The sequence below is a fragment of the Fusarium fujikuroi genome, chromosome FFUJ_chr04, assembly GCF_900079805.1.
Source record: "Fusarium fujikuroi IMI 58289 draft genome, chromosome FFUJ_chr04".
In the NCBI taxonomy this organism is placed as follows: domain Eukaryota; kingdom Fungi; phylum Ascomycota; class Sordariomycetes; order Hypocreales; family Nectriaceae; genus Fusarium; species Fusarium fujikuroi.
This window is the reverse complement of record NC_036625.1, coordinates 2,537,648-2,552,670: the sequence shown is the minus strand read 5'-3', so window position 1 is coordinate 2,552,670 and position 15,023 is coordinate 2,537,648. Positions and strand designations below refer to the sequence as shown.

At 48.0% G+C, this 15,023-nt stretch overlaps 9 protein-coding genes; 6 read left to right on the top strand and 3 right to left on the bottom strand.

Moving 5' to 3' along the window:
- Positions 1-14: 14 nt before the first annotated feature.
- Positions 15-977, top strand: FFUJ_14584 (uncharacterized protein; the record flags this gene model as incomplete). The annotated part of the gene is made up of 1 exon (XM_023576534.1): positions 15-977. One exon carries the CDS (start codon positions 15-17, stop codon positions 975-977), a length of 963 nt encoding a protein of 320 aa, XP_023429929.1.
- Positions 978-1,056: 79 nt separating this feature from the next.
- On the bottom strand, positions 1,057-2,727 carry FFUJ_14583 (related to cholin permease; the record flags this gene model as incomplete). XM_023576533.1 has 3 exons in its annotated part: positions 1,057-1,226; positions 1,279-2,389; positions 2,440-2,727. The coding sequence occupies 3 exons, from the start codon at positions 2,725-2,727 to the stop codon at positions 1,057-1,059; spliced, it is 1,569 nt and encodes a 522-aa protein (XP_023429712.1).
- A 585-nt stretch (positions 2,728-3,312) lies between these two features.
- On the bottom strand, positions 3,313-4,785 carry FFUJ_14582 (related to ethionine resistance protein; the record flags this gene model as incomplete). The annotated part of the gene is made up of 1 exon (XM_023576532.1): positions 3,313-4,785. The coding sequence occupies one exon, from the start codon at positions 4,783-4,785 to the stop codon at positions 3,313-3,315; it is 1,473 nt and encodes a 490-aa protein (XP_023429711.1).
- Positions 4,786-5,571: 786 nt separating this feature from the next.
- FFUJ_14581 (related to agmatinase) lies at positions 5,572-7,018 on the top strand (the record flags this gene model as incomplete). XM_023576531.1 has 6 exons in its annotated part: positions 5,572-5,712; positions 5,760-5,947; positions 6,001-6,084; positions 6,131-6,360; positions 6,411-6,829; positions 6,887-7,018. The coding sequence occupies 6 exons, from the start codon at positions 5,572-5,574 to the stop codon at positions 7,016-7,018; spliced, it is 1,194 nt and encodes a 397-aa protein (XP_023429710.1).
- A 222-nt stretch (positions 7,019-7,240) lies between these two features.
- FFUJ_14580 (uncharacterized protein) lies at positions 7,241-8,275 on the bottom strand (the record flags this gene model as incomplete). The annotated part of the gene is made up of 1 exon (XM_023576530.1): positions 7,241-8,275. One exon carries the CDS (start codon positions 8,273-8,275, stop codon positions 7,241-7,243), a length of 1,035 nt encoding a protein of 344 aa, XP_023429928.1.
- Positions 8,276-10,124: 1,849 nt separating this feature from the next.
- On the top strand, positions 10,125-11,237 carry FFUJ_14579 (uncharacterized protein; the record flags this gene model as incomplete). Its single annotated transcript, XM_023576529.1, has 1 exon — positions 10,125-11,237. The coding sequence occupies one exon, from the start codon at positions 10,125-10,127 to the stop codon at positions 11,235-11,237; it is 1,113 nt and encodes a 370-aa protein (XP_023429709.1).
- Positions 11,238-11,561: 324 nt separating this feature from the next.
- On the top strand, positions 11,562-12,224 carry FFUJ_14578 (uncharacterized protein; the record flags this gene model as incomplete). Its single annotated transcript, XM_023576527.1, has 1 exon — positions 11,562-12,224. The coding sequence occupies one exon, from the start codon at positions 11,562-11,564 to the stop codon at positions 12,222-12,224; it is 663 nt and encodes a 220-aa protein (XP_023429708.1).
- A 400-nt stretch (positions 12,225-12,624) lies between these two features.
- Positions 12,625-13,716, top strand: FFUJ_14577 (uncharacterized protein; the record flags this gene model as incomplete). Its single annotated transcript, XM_023576526.1, has 1 exon — positions 12,625-13,716. The coding sequence occupies one exon, from the start codon at positions 12,625-12,627 to the stop codon at positions 13,714-13,716; it is 1,092 nt and encodes a 363-aa protein (XP_023429707.1).
- A 704-nt stretch (positions 13,717-14,420) lies between these two features.
- Positions 14,421-14,813, top strand: FFUJ_14576 (uncharacterized protein; the record flags this gene model as incomplete). Its single annotated transcript, XM_023576525.1, has 1 exon — positions 14,421-14,813. One exon carries the CDS (start codon positions 14,421-14,423, stop codon positions 14,811-14,813), a length of 393 nt encoding a protein of 130 aa, XP_023429706.1.
- Between the last annotated feature and the right edge of the window lie 210 nt (positions 14,814-15,023).

Below are 15,023 nucleotides of genomic sequence, written 5' to 3'. Positions count from 1 at the left end.
GTGGAGTAGCCAGAATGATTGCGGAAATCCCCGAAAGCATCACTCGTGCCGAGTTGGACCTGAGTTCTCCTATAAAGCACTTCGCCATGGCTGAACCAGAAACTCCTCTAACGCCTCCTGCGTCAGATGGCGACTCCTATGAGGGCTCAGATATCTCTGATGAACCACAAGAGCCACGATTGACACCCGATGAACCCAGGGCTTTGCTTATTGGTTTTTACACGTTCCTCACAACTTTGCATTACGACAAGTCTTACCTCAAGATCCCTCCACAGACTGGATGGCCAGAACTCACTCCAGATTCGTGTGCACACTTCAAATCTGACTATGCTATCCAAGTCATCCGCCATCTTCCCCACTTTGACAACACATGTATCGAATATGTCCACTACAAGTCCAAACTTCTTGATCTCATTGCCTTCACTCTTGACGATTTTGAGAAGCACAAGAACTACCATAAAGACTGGGGATTTTGGTCATCAGAGGGAGAGCAGATGGACCCCAGCGATGTTGTTTGTATTGCAGTGGGTCATGAGAGCCTCAGTCGTGAGCTTTGGCTTAATGTCAAAGACTGTGAGATCTTTGAAGACTTCCTTGCTGGTGACATGCTTGATGTCATACCAGTTGAGCAATTCTTCGACTATCTCAAGGAACAATACGAGACCTTGAAGCTTATCCCTGGGAGACGCCAGGTTACAATCGAGGTAGAAAAGGTGCCAGAGCATGGTGGAAGAATCACGGAGGAAGAGGTGACTAATCAGACAGAGGAGTGGGGAACTGATCTGGATGTCCAGTATGTGAGGCAGATCTATCGAGACCATGGATGGCCTGGTTCTTTCGATATGGAGACAGCACCTGAGGCCATTGACAAGTGGCTGGAACCCTTAGGAGGAGGTGAAGGGGGAGAGGCCAAGGGGGCTTGCGTGGCAGCGAAGTCCTTCCGACTGGGACGAAACTTGGTGGACATAGATTCCTGAAATGGGAAGAGGGAATCAGTAATTATGTTGGCAGCTTATATATGTGTTACAGGAGAACTGAAATGTAATCTGCGCGTTCCTATGATGCCGCCTCTTTGTTTTCATCTCTGTCATACACCTGATGAAATGTAGGCCCTGGGTAATGCTTCGAGGCTGACAGGAACCACCAAACCGTAATCAAGAAACATAGACCGCACAGAATGACGGAGTTGTAGTTCATCGTTGTTGCATCGAAGGGAATACCGAAGGCTACCAGCGGTCAGTGAGATCTTAGAGAACACACGGGTTAAGGAATACTTACGGAAACAAAAGAACACGTCAAATACCACAATCAGTAGTATAGTAAGTCCATTGATCCAGTACCCGAGGTTCTTCAGGTGGAAGGGGCCAGGCGAGAATCGTTTGCGGCCACTCATGACATTTGATACAATTGGGCTAGCATAAGACACAGTTGTGATGATGATGAAGGATCCGGTCAAGTTACTGAAACCGACCGAACTTCCCAATGGAATTGCACCGATACCTGAGGCAATGACTGCCACGAACAGAGTTGACTCGACTGGGGTACCAAACTTCGCACTCACTCTGCTGAAATAATTTGAGAACGGCACCGCTTGGTCTCGAGCCAAGGACCAGTATGTACGGCAGTTGGTCAGCACAGTTCCCATGACGCAGCAAAGAGACGAGATGAGAATAATGAACAGCAATGCGAATGTGGCTGCAGCACTCCCAGTCGCTTGATGGTAGATACCAGCCAACGGAAATGTGTTGGAGTTGCCTTGGAGAACAGATAAATCAGAAATGGCGTATCCCAAGACCATAGCGAAAGCTAAAGCATAGACACCGCCAATGGAGATGTATAAAAAGATGGCTCTAGGTAGGTCTTTCTTTGGGTTCTTGGCCTCTTCAGCCATATGAGTGATAGCATCGAGAGTTCCAATCGTGAAAGCTCCATTAAGAATGCCAACCATGAACGCAACGCCGTCATTCCATCCAGTCAGATTGTTCTCATGAAATGAGTTCCATACAAAGTCACTAGAAGCATGCTTTGAGGGCATGACAGCGACAATAATAATGGTCACAAGACCGCCTGCAACAACGAGGAACAGGCCAAGTTTCTGGGTGTAGGGAACAAGTCGGTTTGAGAAAATGACGACGAAGGTACTGAGCCAGATGACGATCAGGTACGCGACATAGACATGCCATGCTGATGGAGAGAAGCCGGGAGTGAGAGTGGCATAGCATTGAACACCTGCGTTGGCAGCGACTTGGACAAGAGATGCGAGACCGAACATCCAGCCGTAGAAGTTGATCCATCCTGTGTAGAAGCCAGTGACACGACCCCATTTTGGTCCGGCAGCTATAGTTGCCCAGTGATAGACACCACCGGAGCTGGGGCATGACGAAGCAAACTTCAAAGGTGTCAGATGGACCAAAACAAGTCGGGTTGGATTATGCATACCTCTGATATACTCAAGCCGATGAAAGTGTAGTAGATCACTGCTACTATGAGACCATAGATGACACCTGAAATGCCACCACTGAGAATAGAGACAGAGATTGAGGAACCAAGGACAACCCAGGCATTGTTGACTGTCACTGCAATGCCTGTGAGCCCAACGAGACCATACTGCCGAGTAAGCTGATCCGTATGGCCGGAGGCATTGATGACGGAGCCTTGTTCGGTTGTTTCTCCTTCAGTGATGTCTCCTTTCTCAAGAATACCACCGTTGACCTTATCAACCTCCATTGCGAGTTTGGCAAGTCAGCCGACTGATTGAGTACTGTGATCAAAGATGGTACAAGAAGGTAGGCTTGGACACAATTACACACAATCACATGCTACAATTTCCTCTGCAAACCACCATTTTCAATTGAGACGCATGCACTTATATCTATATATGCATGGCCATATGAGGCAAAGATAAGTAACACGGAGATAGGCTCCTGTGCGTGTGCGACCCTATTCTGGCTAGCACCATGTTTATCATGCGGCAGACGGATGCCGATACCACGTTTTCCTTATCAGAGCAGAGGGTTTTGCTATAATGCGAGACTAATTGTTACCCCAGCTCGCCTTATCAATTGGGGGTTCCAGATTTCCGTCTTATCTCGGCGCAGAACCGTTACATCGGTCCAGAATCTTACGACTTTGCTACAACATTATTCATGCGGAGAACTTAGGTCCAAGGGACGATATGTGCCGCGCGCTGACTTCTTGTGAAATCGGGGGTGAATGATGGAATGGACAGAACTTTGAAGGTGTCGGTGAAAAGATTTTCATGATTCTAGAGTGAGGTTGACTGATCTAATATTTTCTACCTGGCAATCTATCTCAATGCACAATCTCCATGCCACCATTCTCAATTCTGTCTGCAGCCCTCTGAATCTCTTTTCGCCAGTCACATAAAGCAATGATAATCCACTCTAGAATACCAACCAGAAAGAGGGCAACACATTGTCCAACCCAAAGTCCAGAAAGACCCCATCCATGAAAAGCAAGCCAAATGCCCGCTGGTAGTGCGCCTCCATAGTAGCTGACACAATTGACAAGTGCCCCAACCCATTGTCGCCCCATGCCTCGCAACGCTCCTCCACAGCTTCCGTTGAGGCCGTCTGCGATCTGGAAAAGTGCTACGTAAGGCATGATGTGAGCGACAAGTGAAATGACGTCTTCATCGTCGTTGAACAAGCGACCGATGACATTCTTTGTAGACATGAGGATCGCGAGGATGACGGTTCCAAAGAACACAGATAGTAGTGCTGCGGCGTGAGCACATCGTCTTGCCTGTAGCGGATCCCCCAAACCCAAGAGATTGCCCAACCTAGAAGATGCAGCAACCCCCAGCCCAAAGGGAATAGTGTTGATGATTTGATCTAAGGTCATGACAACAGATTGAGCAGCTAGAGGGATCGTTCCGAGACGGCCTGCTGCAAGAGCAACAATCTCAAAAGCCCACCACTCTGTACCAACGTGAATGACGCCGAGAAAAGCAAGCTTTGCAAAAGGGCCAAGATGCTGAAGAGCTCGACGTGGCTCAAGTCCGCCCCAGCATTCGCCTCCCTTGACGAAGGTGGCATAACCAACCAATATGAAGAAGGAAAGCCAGTACGAGATGCCAGTGGCAATGGGGGATCCATAAAGACCGAACCCGAGAGGATAGATGAAGATGTAGTTGAGCAAAGCGTTAAGAGGAGAAGTGACGAGTAGTGCATAGGTGCCAGGGCGATAAATGCCTTGTGCTTGAAGAAACTTCTTCATGGCCTCAAACCATACGTAACCGAGACCACCAGGAATGAGCAACTGCAAGAACTTGGGTCCCTGAACACAGATAAATTCTTCCTGTCCAAGAGCCCGGAAGATGTATCCAGAGAAGCACCAGATAACAGCAACCACTGCATAGAAGCCAGTCAAGACAAACAAGCCTCTTTGCAGCAGTATTCCCAGGTCATGTTTATTCTTCGAGCTTGTATAGGTACTCGAGCCGAGCGTATCGAGGGCAGTTGTGCCGCCGAGAGCAATGAGCCAAGCTGTTGCCATGGCAAACATGTAGGAGAACGCAGCGGTCGCAAGGGATTCGGGTGAAAGACGGCCAACCATGAGGATAGAGATGGTTTGAAGGCTGTTCTGGAGCATGTATGCCAGTATAACTGGTACAGAGGCTTTGACGAGTATGATGGTTTCGTCTAGCCATGGTGAGCGACTCTTGGGTTCGATGGAAGAGTCTTGGATGGGTTGGATTAGAGGGGTTTCTTCGTCTGGGAAGGACTCAAAGTGAGGACGGCGAGTTTGAGATTGGGGAGCCATTTTGCTTGCTGTTTGTGTGGTTTCAGCGACTCCCTGGGATGGTGATGGTGATGGTGATGAAAGAGAAGGCTTCAGGACTTCAGCAAAGCCAGCAAAGCTCAGGGAACTCCAACAGGATCTTCCAATTACTTGAATCCGATCACCACCCTTCGAAATTCGAAGCTGGTAAGAGGCACTATTACAGTTTGGTAAAAACTTTTGCCAACACAGAACTGCTGATAAGCACGCAGTCATGGTGGGATGTCGGCATATTCAGCTGCAACGCGCCATTTTTCGTTAGTCTGCGGGATTTGCAACCTCACGATCATCAACTTCCGCCAAACGTAACACAATATTACCTCGAAAAGCATCAACGAGAATTCATCGTCGCACAAGAAGCTTATCAGCACATATCATAGGTTTACTCGATTCGGCAACTTAGCCACGATAAGAATGCGGAGGTTGCGGGGTGCCGATCTGATTCTAGCTGCATCGAGGAATTTACCCCAGACTAGCCTATTTCAGATATCTACGCGCTTCTTGGACGCCCGTTGATTTTGAGGTTGTAAGTGATGATGGTTTCTGTAGGAAGCTTTTGTGATGATATCACTTTGGAGAAAGAGGAATTAGTTGGGAGATTGAATTACGTTGGTGCAATGATGGACCAGTGGTTAGCATGAATGTAACTGTGATCCTGATTTGAGTGTCTCCGGAAGCCGAGCTATGACATGGCATAAATACTTGCTATGACTCTACCATTCACACCATACAGCACTCTTAACATTGCTCCTCAAAATCTCTCTCAGAATGTTCTACAAGTCCCTCGTCTCTCTAAGCCTTGCTTCCGTGGCTCTGGCCCATGGTGACCATAGTCATGACCAAGAGCCCATGTCAGGTCCTCACCAAGGTCTCTGGTACAACACCCTTCCCGGCGATGGCGGTACTCAGGTAAGTATCCTAACTCCATTGTGACAAATCAAGCTGATGAAGTCTAGGCCGACTCCGTCTTCTCTGGTATTAGCACCTTCGGCCGTCTTCCATACCAGCCATGCTTGAAGGCAAACAGCATCAAGTATGACATTGCTTTCATCGGTGCTCCCTTTGATACAGGCACTTCTTATAGACCTGGTGCTCGCTTTGGACCTTCTGGTATCCGACAAGGCTCTCGAAGACTCAACCTTTAGTAAGCCAGCCTTCGAATTGCCTTTCCAACGTTAAGACTAACTCATTCTGTAGTGGAGGTTACAATGTACCTTTGGCTACTAACCCTTTCAACAGCTGGGCAACAGTGCTTGACTGTGGTGACATCCCAGTTACCTCGTAAGTAGTCTCTCATCTCATGTATTGTTGTACTGACGGCCTGAAGGTACGATAACCAGTGGGCCCTTCGACAGATCGAGGAAGGCCACTACAACATCCTCTCTCGCCCACCAGCCACAGATGCAGACAAGTCTGGTCCAGCCCTCAAAAGCCGAACTCTTCCTAGAGTCATCACCCTTGGAGGTGACCATACTATCACTCTACCCCTCCTTCGATCCATCAACCGTGCCTATGGACCCGTGACAGTGATTCACTTCGACAGTCATCTTGACACCTGTATGTCTTAGCATGCCTTCACTCCCTTGTTATTACTGACAGATAAACAGGGAAGCCTAAGGTCTTTGGTGGGTCCCCATCAGAGGTCGCTGCCATCAACCACGGCACATACTTCTACCACGCCGCTATGGAAGGCCTGCTTCGCAATGATACCAACATCCATGCTGGTATCAGAACTACCTTAAGTGGCCCCAGCGACTACGACAACGATGGATACTGTGGCTTCGAGATCGTGGAGGCTCGAGAAATCGACACCATTGGCACTGATGGTATCATTGAGAAGATTCTCAAGCGTGTCGGCACTGACCGCCCTGTTTACCTGTCTATCGACATCGATACCCTTGACCCAGCTTTCGCCCCTGCTACTGGTACTCCGGAGACGGGAGGCTGGTCTACCCGAGAGCTTCGAACCATTATTCGAGGCTTGGAAAGCTTGAACCTCATTGCTGCAGACATTGTTGAGGTTGCCGTAAGTTCTACTCCTGGAGTCTAGGTAATAATGATCAAGACTAACGAAGAGGTATAGCCTGCCTACGACACTAATGCCGAGCACACTACCATGGCGGCAGCTGACGTTCTCTACGAGGTTATGTCTATCATGGTCAAGAAAGGACCTCTCAGCCGAATGGTTGAGGGCAAGAAGGAAGAGGAGCTGTAAAATGACGATGTTTAAAGTCGCTCTCGGCAACAATGGACTAAATATCTCCATATCTCCACTGAGATATTCGATGTTGCATACAAATTGAACACAGATAGGGTGCGCTTAATGCGTTCGGTTTGAGCTTGCATTTTATAGTCGGAGCTCTTCAAAATAAAACAATATTATATGACAAATTTTCTGTTCGTCAAGGTGCCGTCAGCCTTGTGCTTGATAGAAGGTTTAAGGGGGTAACTCACCCAGCAAGTGACTGGCACACAGATTCCCCTCGAAATCGTTGCAATCTTCTCTGATTTTCCAAATATCTTGGAGCGCCTGCTCAATCACCTTGACATGCAACGAGCCGATACAAATCTCAAGTTTGTGGATCTTGTCAAGAATGAAGGTCTTCTGCTCCTCCTTGTAAGCCTCACAACCTACTGTAAACAGAGGCATCGCCATCGCGACCCAAGTGTTGCATGGCTCTCCTTGGGCCATGTTGCTTATCATTCCGCTCATAGTATGAACAGCATTTTGTATAGGTTGTGATGATGAGGGTAGGCCGTATAATTGTCGATATAGCTGAATCAGAGTCGCTTGTTGAAAGACTTTGTTGCAGAGTGCAAAGTCGCGACCTGATTGTGATGAAAGCGAGGAAATTGATACGCCTGGCGGCGACTTGACATCCCTCCTTATCATAGCGTTCAGCTTGCCGAGTAAGGTATCTGCATCAATAGCAGAGACTTCTGACCCTGATCCTGGTGTATATGCATTGATTTGTTGTAATATGTCGAGCAGCTCTTCGCTATACCCCAGAAAGCCATCAATCTGATGATTGTATGCCGTGTTCGCGGGAACGATCAAGTTGACCTTCTCTGATGTTATTTTAGGTACGTGCGGTAGAGTCTCCAAACTCCGATACAGCATGAAGAGATGCTTCATCGCAGATCTCAAGGCTGTGTCACCCGCCACGAATCTCTGATAATCATGACGGCCGTGGAGAAGAGCTTTGATACCCTGTAGATGAATCGGCCACCTAAACATCCCCTGCTGTCCCGAAAAGACATCGGCCAGGCACCAGATCAGACATGTTGCAATAAGAATCTCGCTCTGCTGTCCTTGTGCCAACGCTGATCTCAGTAGTGGCAGGCCAGATGACTGAAGATGTTCCATGATCCTAGATGTGCTGGTTCCTTCAACTTCTGTCATACCTCTTGACTCAAAACTTGCGGTCGATAGTGCCAGGCTAGCAGAGAGGAGATGGGGAGATTCGAGCATGGTGGGCATAAGGCCACGACGAAAGTCATCATGTATGGTTGGGTGACTCGATAATGATGCCAGAACGCCTTCAGCAAAGTGATGCAGCAGCTTTTTGTATCGCCTTGGGAGCGCCAAGCCATTTGGAAGGGACTCGGGTATCAACAATATGGAGTTATCCTGTTCTGTGCTGAGTTCCGAGCTGCCGCTGAAACTTATTGAACTACTTGAGCCTACTCAATGGGGTCAGTAAGTGACATTGCCTTCATTTCTGGGATGTGCATACCATTTCGTCTGTTATGTACAGCCTGACTCCAAACAAGCCTCAACTCATATTTGCAGCTCCGCTGATTCGAAACGCATTGGCCGCAGCTCGGTTTCACTTCGTCGCACTTACGCCTTCGTTTTCTACACTCACCACAGCCTTTTCGTGATCGTTTCCCTGTCATGTGCTTCTGTGTCACATGAGTATTGGTATCTGTCGATTGAAGCGGGCAATTGGTTTGGGGGCTCAAAGTCTGGGATAACAGGGTATTAAATGGTTGAGTCTTCGCGATAAGAACAAAGCCGCTGATTGGGTGATAAGAACCACTGCGGGCTTATCTTCACTGTGCGCGATGTTGCAGTTTAGTTTCAGATTGGCTGTTCTTGAGTGTATTTATAACCTACAACAGGAATGACTCAATTGTAGATATCGCTTTAATTATAAGATTTTTATTTCACTGACATTCCTTCTTTGTGGCTTGACAACTCGAGTATGACGCGGGCGTTGATTAGCTTAGGATGGGAGCAATTCCAGTCGAATTACTACGAAGAAAGCGTGCTTCCTTCTCATGGAGTCTCGTCATTTGGAAGAATAAACGTGGGTAATATAGTTTCACATATGAGATAGCTGTAAGTTCAGGTCAAAACGATCTGATACCTGACTGAATTCGAATTTGAGCTACTAGCTCAGTCGTTCGGTAGGCTTGCATGATATCAGATATTTTATACCAATTTATCAGGCATTCCGACAGAATTTCTAAGATACTAGTAAGATCATCGCTTACAGTTGAGACTTATGATTGAGAAATTGTAGCCTTATCCCAGCATTAGAACCTAGAGGTATCAGTTTGCCCGAAAGCGGGATGAATTCTGCTCGCCGAGGATACGCTATCAATATTAGCCCATTGAATACGCTATTCTCACAAGTGTGAACTCACAGGAGAGGGAAGATTATTATATGGCTTAAAATTACTGCATGCTGTTGCCGAGCCAATACAGTAACACAGAGGGCAGAGATGATAGCATGCAGAATGATTACTACCTATTTATTGGAAAATGGACTATCCATCCGAGTCAGACGGTGAAGAAAGTTTTTGACTCATGTGAAAGATATGATAAGGCATTAGAGTCTGTGTGATCGATGAGTGTCAAATGTTCCCAAAGCGCTGTCGAGAAGTCAGGTTCAGTTGATGATCAATGGCACCAAATACATAACAGTGGAGGACTTAATTCCCAACCTTCGACAAATGAACCTATTGGCAACACAGGCCTTTGCTTTTCGGAGTTTTCCAGTTTTACTGACTTATGAATTCCCATATGTCGGGAGGGAGCCAACGTGCCCGAAAGAGACTCAACTTGTCTCTATTCAAACGATTATCCGGCTTTAACCATCAATACATCACAATCTTGGCAGTGGCTTTTTCTGCTTGGCGATGGAAGAACCAATGGAAACCATGATATTCGAGCTTCCATTCTTGGAGATCACCGACCGCTTCATGTTTTTCTGATTCTATAAAAGTTGGAGATTTAGCTGAATGTTTCTACTGCCGGTACCAGCTCAGCCGTGTCTGAGGTTACTTCTGCCTCATCCGCATCTCTTTTCAAAATGTCATCCGCACTTACGACAACCGTCAATATCATTTCCGCGGCCATTTACACTATGGTGAGACCAACCGGTTCAGTCATAGACGCGAATCCCACTGCAACAACAATCGGGCTAGGCTGCCCAAGAATCCATGGGAAGATCGACTGTGGCCAGAACTATAACAATACCTTCGTGGTCGGGCCATGGGCCAGTACAGTAGTTCCAGAAGGACTACCTTCCACTGGAACGTTTCGATGGCATTGGGAGTGGGACAGTGAGGAATTGTCGTATGAGTGTCTTATGAGCTCTGGCATACGTAAGACTTGTACTGGCCTTCAAGTTTCGCGAGGTTATGCCAGATCGCATACAGAGAGGGAGTGGACGAGCCATAGCTGGACTGTAACTGAGACGGAGGACATGCTGGATACTGTTCAGTTGCCGATCGTCCTCACCTCGGGCCTGGAGCAGCTGGGAACTGATTTCCAAGCTACACCGACAGAGGACGCCAGCGAGGTCTCTGCTTCACGACGGAAAGCCGCGACCGAAACCTTCCCACCAGTCACCCCGACCTTGTTCATTTATGACGCCGAAGAGTACATGATACACACTCCAACGGGTTCGGTTATAAGCGTTAATCCTACAGCGACGACTATCGAGTTGGGATGTCCCGTCCAATCCGATTGTCCATTTGAATACAGCAACACCTTTGTTGTCGGACCATGGGCTAGTACTGTCGTTCCAGAAGGCTCAGCATCGACAGGCACATTTCATTTTTATCTTGCTAATAGCTACTGGGGGACAGCTCTGTCTGTGGAGTGTCTTATGAGTAGCGGCATGCCTCAGACATACACGAGCTTGGTCACAGCGATGCAAACCAGGACTTGGGTGGATGAAGATATTTATGGAGGCCCAGTTACTGAAACCGCGGCGAATATGTATCCAGACGAGACATTGGCAGCCCAATTTACGTACATGTCAATTGTTATCACTGCTGGCCAGGAGCTACTGGGGGAAGCTACAGCAACTTCAACTGATACATCGTCACCGGAGGAAACGAATGGGGCTGGATCGAATGCTGTCTGTGTTGCGGGCGTTGTGGCCATGGCTTTGATTGCTTCTCTTATCATGAACTAGTCAGATGCCATCTTGGATCACAGTAGGAGACTAGTATGTTACAAGGTAATCACATTGAGAGTATGTATCAGAACTCAATTCCGCTTGATTGCGAGCCATCAGATTAGCCGGCTTTAGCCATGAACCCGAAATTACCAGCCAAGCTCAGCCCTAGCAGGCTCCTATTCATCGGACTATGAGTTGACCAACCAGAATCATCAGTTGACATTCCATTTTCAGAATTCGCCGAGATCCATGCGCCCCGTTGTTTCACTTAAAGCCTGACCATCCCACTCAAGACTCTTCATCGCCAACATCCCACCATCGTCATTCGTTATAACTAAAATGTCGTCGGCACTAACCACACCAGTTTTCATACTTCCCTTTGCTCTCTACAAAGAACAAACGCCCTCAGCCGTAGTCATCGCCGCCAATCCAACAGCGACAACAATACAATTATACTGTCCCGACGAAGTCTCCGCAGCATGCGAATCATCTGGGTACAATAACTCCATTGTAATCGGACCATGGGCAAGTAAGACTGTCCCAGCTGGCGCGGCTTCAACAGGCGTCTTCCATTGGATGTTGGCTTTGAATGATCTGGGCGGCGCCAGCTCTGTTGAGTGCCTTGTGAGCAGTGGGACGCCTCAGATTTGTACGACCATGGCGCTGCCGAAGGAAACCGGGGAAGACGGTATTACAGATGTTGCGACTGGTCTTGGGAGCATCACGAAAGAGTTTGAGCTCAAGTTTGGTACGCTGCCAATTGTCATCACCAAGGGCCAGGAACTGCTTGAAAGAGCATCTCAGGCCACGACAACAGAGGATTCCAGTGCTGCTCAAGCCACTGGAAGTGAGACTGAGGCTGCAAGTGCAGAGGTCACGGCTACTAGCGCTTCAACTGATGCTGCGGCACCGAAGGAAACTAATGGGGCTGAATCAAGTGCTGTCCGTATGTTGGGTGCCTTATTTATGGCCGGACTAGCCTCTTTCATTGTGCAGTTCTGAGGGTTATTATGATTTCACGGTTTATTCTTTTTGATAGAATTTCCCGAGTGCTGTCACAGGTCTAGGTCGTCACTGTATTCTCGGCTCAATGTTCAGGGGCATACATATTTGGCAAGCGACATTACTAGATAATGAGTTATATAATATACGGTGTACGAGCGAAAATTAAATAGAACTTAGGACATTTCTAAGGCTTTTCGACCACCCGAGGAAAGGACTCGAGAATCCTTCCCCCTCATTGTGTGCTTAGTACTAATGAATAAGGATCAATGTTTCAAGTAACTAGAGCATTACGTCAGCTAAGATCAGCACAAAACCAGTGAATCCTCAGCCTTACACAACCTAATGTTTTACATGCCATCACTAAAGTTCACTGACCAAGAATAAATCCGCAAAAACAATGTCGTCGGGGCAAACTCAAGAAGCCCTCGCATGGAGGGGCCGACAGGCGACGATGCGACAGCAGCAGCAAAACATGCCGCCTACAGTAGTACAAATTGTCCTCGCCCAGGCCAAGCGTCAATTCGACGAGCTACAGCGAATGACACCAGAACAGCGACGCGCGGGCAATCGCATGGGTGCCTCCTACGATGATATTCCCATCATTGAGCCTAGCGATCTCATGCTTTTCAACGGCTTTGCTGCCTCACAGCCCGACTTTGTCCAATTCGGCAAGGCCTGTCGAGACGGTGATACATCTACTGTCGAGTCCATCGTTACCTCTCAATCTCGCACGCCAGCCTTCCTTCATGAAGGTCTTTTCAACGCTTTGGGTAGCGGCAAGGTTGATGTTACGCGCTATTTACTTGACTCTGGAGCCCCAATCACCAGAATAACTCCATTATGGGCTTTGGCCGCTCCAATAGACCAGCAAAAGCCCTTATTCGAACTGCTTCTGCAGCACGGCTGGACTGTAAACACGCCTGGTTTCTATGGAGCTGTCCTACTACCATCTGTTATCCGCGCAGGCAACGATGATCTTCTTGATTGGTTCCTTGAGAATGGCGCAGATCCGAATCTTGGCAAACAACAGGACAATCGAGACCGTTTCGGCGAACCTGAAACGAATTCTTGCGAGGCACTCGAGATTGCAGCAGAGATAGGTACCACTGAAAGGGTGCAGAAGCTCCTCAACGCTGGTGCTAAAATTGACAATGGAGCACCATTGTATTATGCAGCGGGCGCCTATCCGCCGGGATCAAATCCTCATGCCGGAGTTGTAACACCAAGCAAAGAATTTGATGAGGCGAGGATTCCTGTCATGGAATTGCTGGTGAAAAACGGTGCGCAGGTGAATGACAAGCTGATGTCGCGCCATGTGACGGCGCAGTATCCAATTGTCAATGCTGTCATGGCGGGGGCTATTGAAAGGTTAAAATGGCTGTTGAGTCAAGGCGCAGATCCAGATATGAAGGGGCAGTTTGGCAGTGCTCGCGAATATGCTGGAAAGCTTTCTAGTGATGAGATGAAGCGTGTGCTACAGGTGCTTTGAGGTACTGGTCTTTCATGTTGCAAGCCTGGCAGGGAGCGAGTTATATAGGAAAGTCGCAGTAACTTGCTGACTACGAAAATTTACCTGTACAGGTATGCAAGAGGACTGTGAATACGATATTTGAAGGCGGAAACAAAGTAGTATATGTGTTGTTCTGATAAGAAGCTTAATTTCTAGCGACCGGCTACGGATTGTTCTCGGCGGTAGCGCTCTCGTAAGGCTGGCAGTCAAGGCTTTAAGAACTTCGGGAGATTCCATTGATACATTCTTAAGAGAACAAAACTGTATGTGAGTCCCATTAATGGCCTGGATACTGCCTCGTAATGCTGTCGTGTCGTGCGTGTCGCAAGAGCTGAATGCAGGGTCTTTCAGGCTGTGCTAGATCAGGCGCCTACAAGGTCCTAGCATTAGTGGCGGTGCCGTCCAAGCGCTCAAGCGGCCTGTCCCATTGGCCATAGTAGGCTCGCACAGCCACTAAAATCCGCTTTTTAACGCTGAACGCGTGTCGGAGACGAGAAACCTTAATTCTAAATATTCCCCGTTGTCGTTTTAAAAGTCAATCTCTACCCCTAAATACGTGTTTTCTTAACCTTGTTCCTAATCTCAAATTTTTGAACGACAAAAACCTAAATTTTCACAACTCGAACTCTATCCCTAAGCAATTATCTGCTCAATATCTATCTTACAACCTATTAATCCTTCAAATGTGCTTATTCAATTTCTTCTCAAAAGACAAAGACGAAAAGGACGATCTACCGCCTCCACGGCCAACAAGTCTTGGGCGCAGAACACCAGAAGCTACATCAAGACTCCAAGGAAGCAAGTTCGACGGCAGTCCAAGACCATCAGGGGACAAAGACAAGTACGGCTACGGAGTTGGCTACAGCTCTGGTAATGGGTCGTTAGGCGTCGGTGGACCGCATGGCGGCCTGTACGGTGGCGTCAATGGCGGTGTTTACTCTGGAGTCAGTGGAGGGCCAAATGGAGGTGTTAATGGGGGAGTTTATGGTGGTGTTTCAGGAACAACGCATGGTGGCGGATTGGCGCCTGCTGGAGGCTATGGGAGTTCACCGGGAGGCGGGCATGGATACCTTTGATTGAAGGGAAGGTGATTGGCGACGGATCATTATTGTATTCTTTAATTTAAGCGTTAGAATTTCCCAAGATAAATCGGACAAAGAAGAAGCCTTGTCGCCTTCGATGCAGAGACTCAAAAGCAAACCAGCATCGCAAGCATTCACTGAGTCCACGTTGTGCTACGGCCAGGTTGCCCTATATTCTGCTATTTTTCGTCTCTAATCGACACG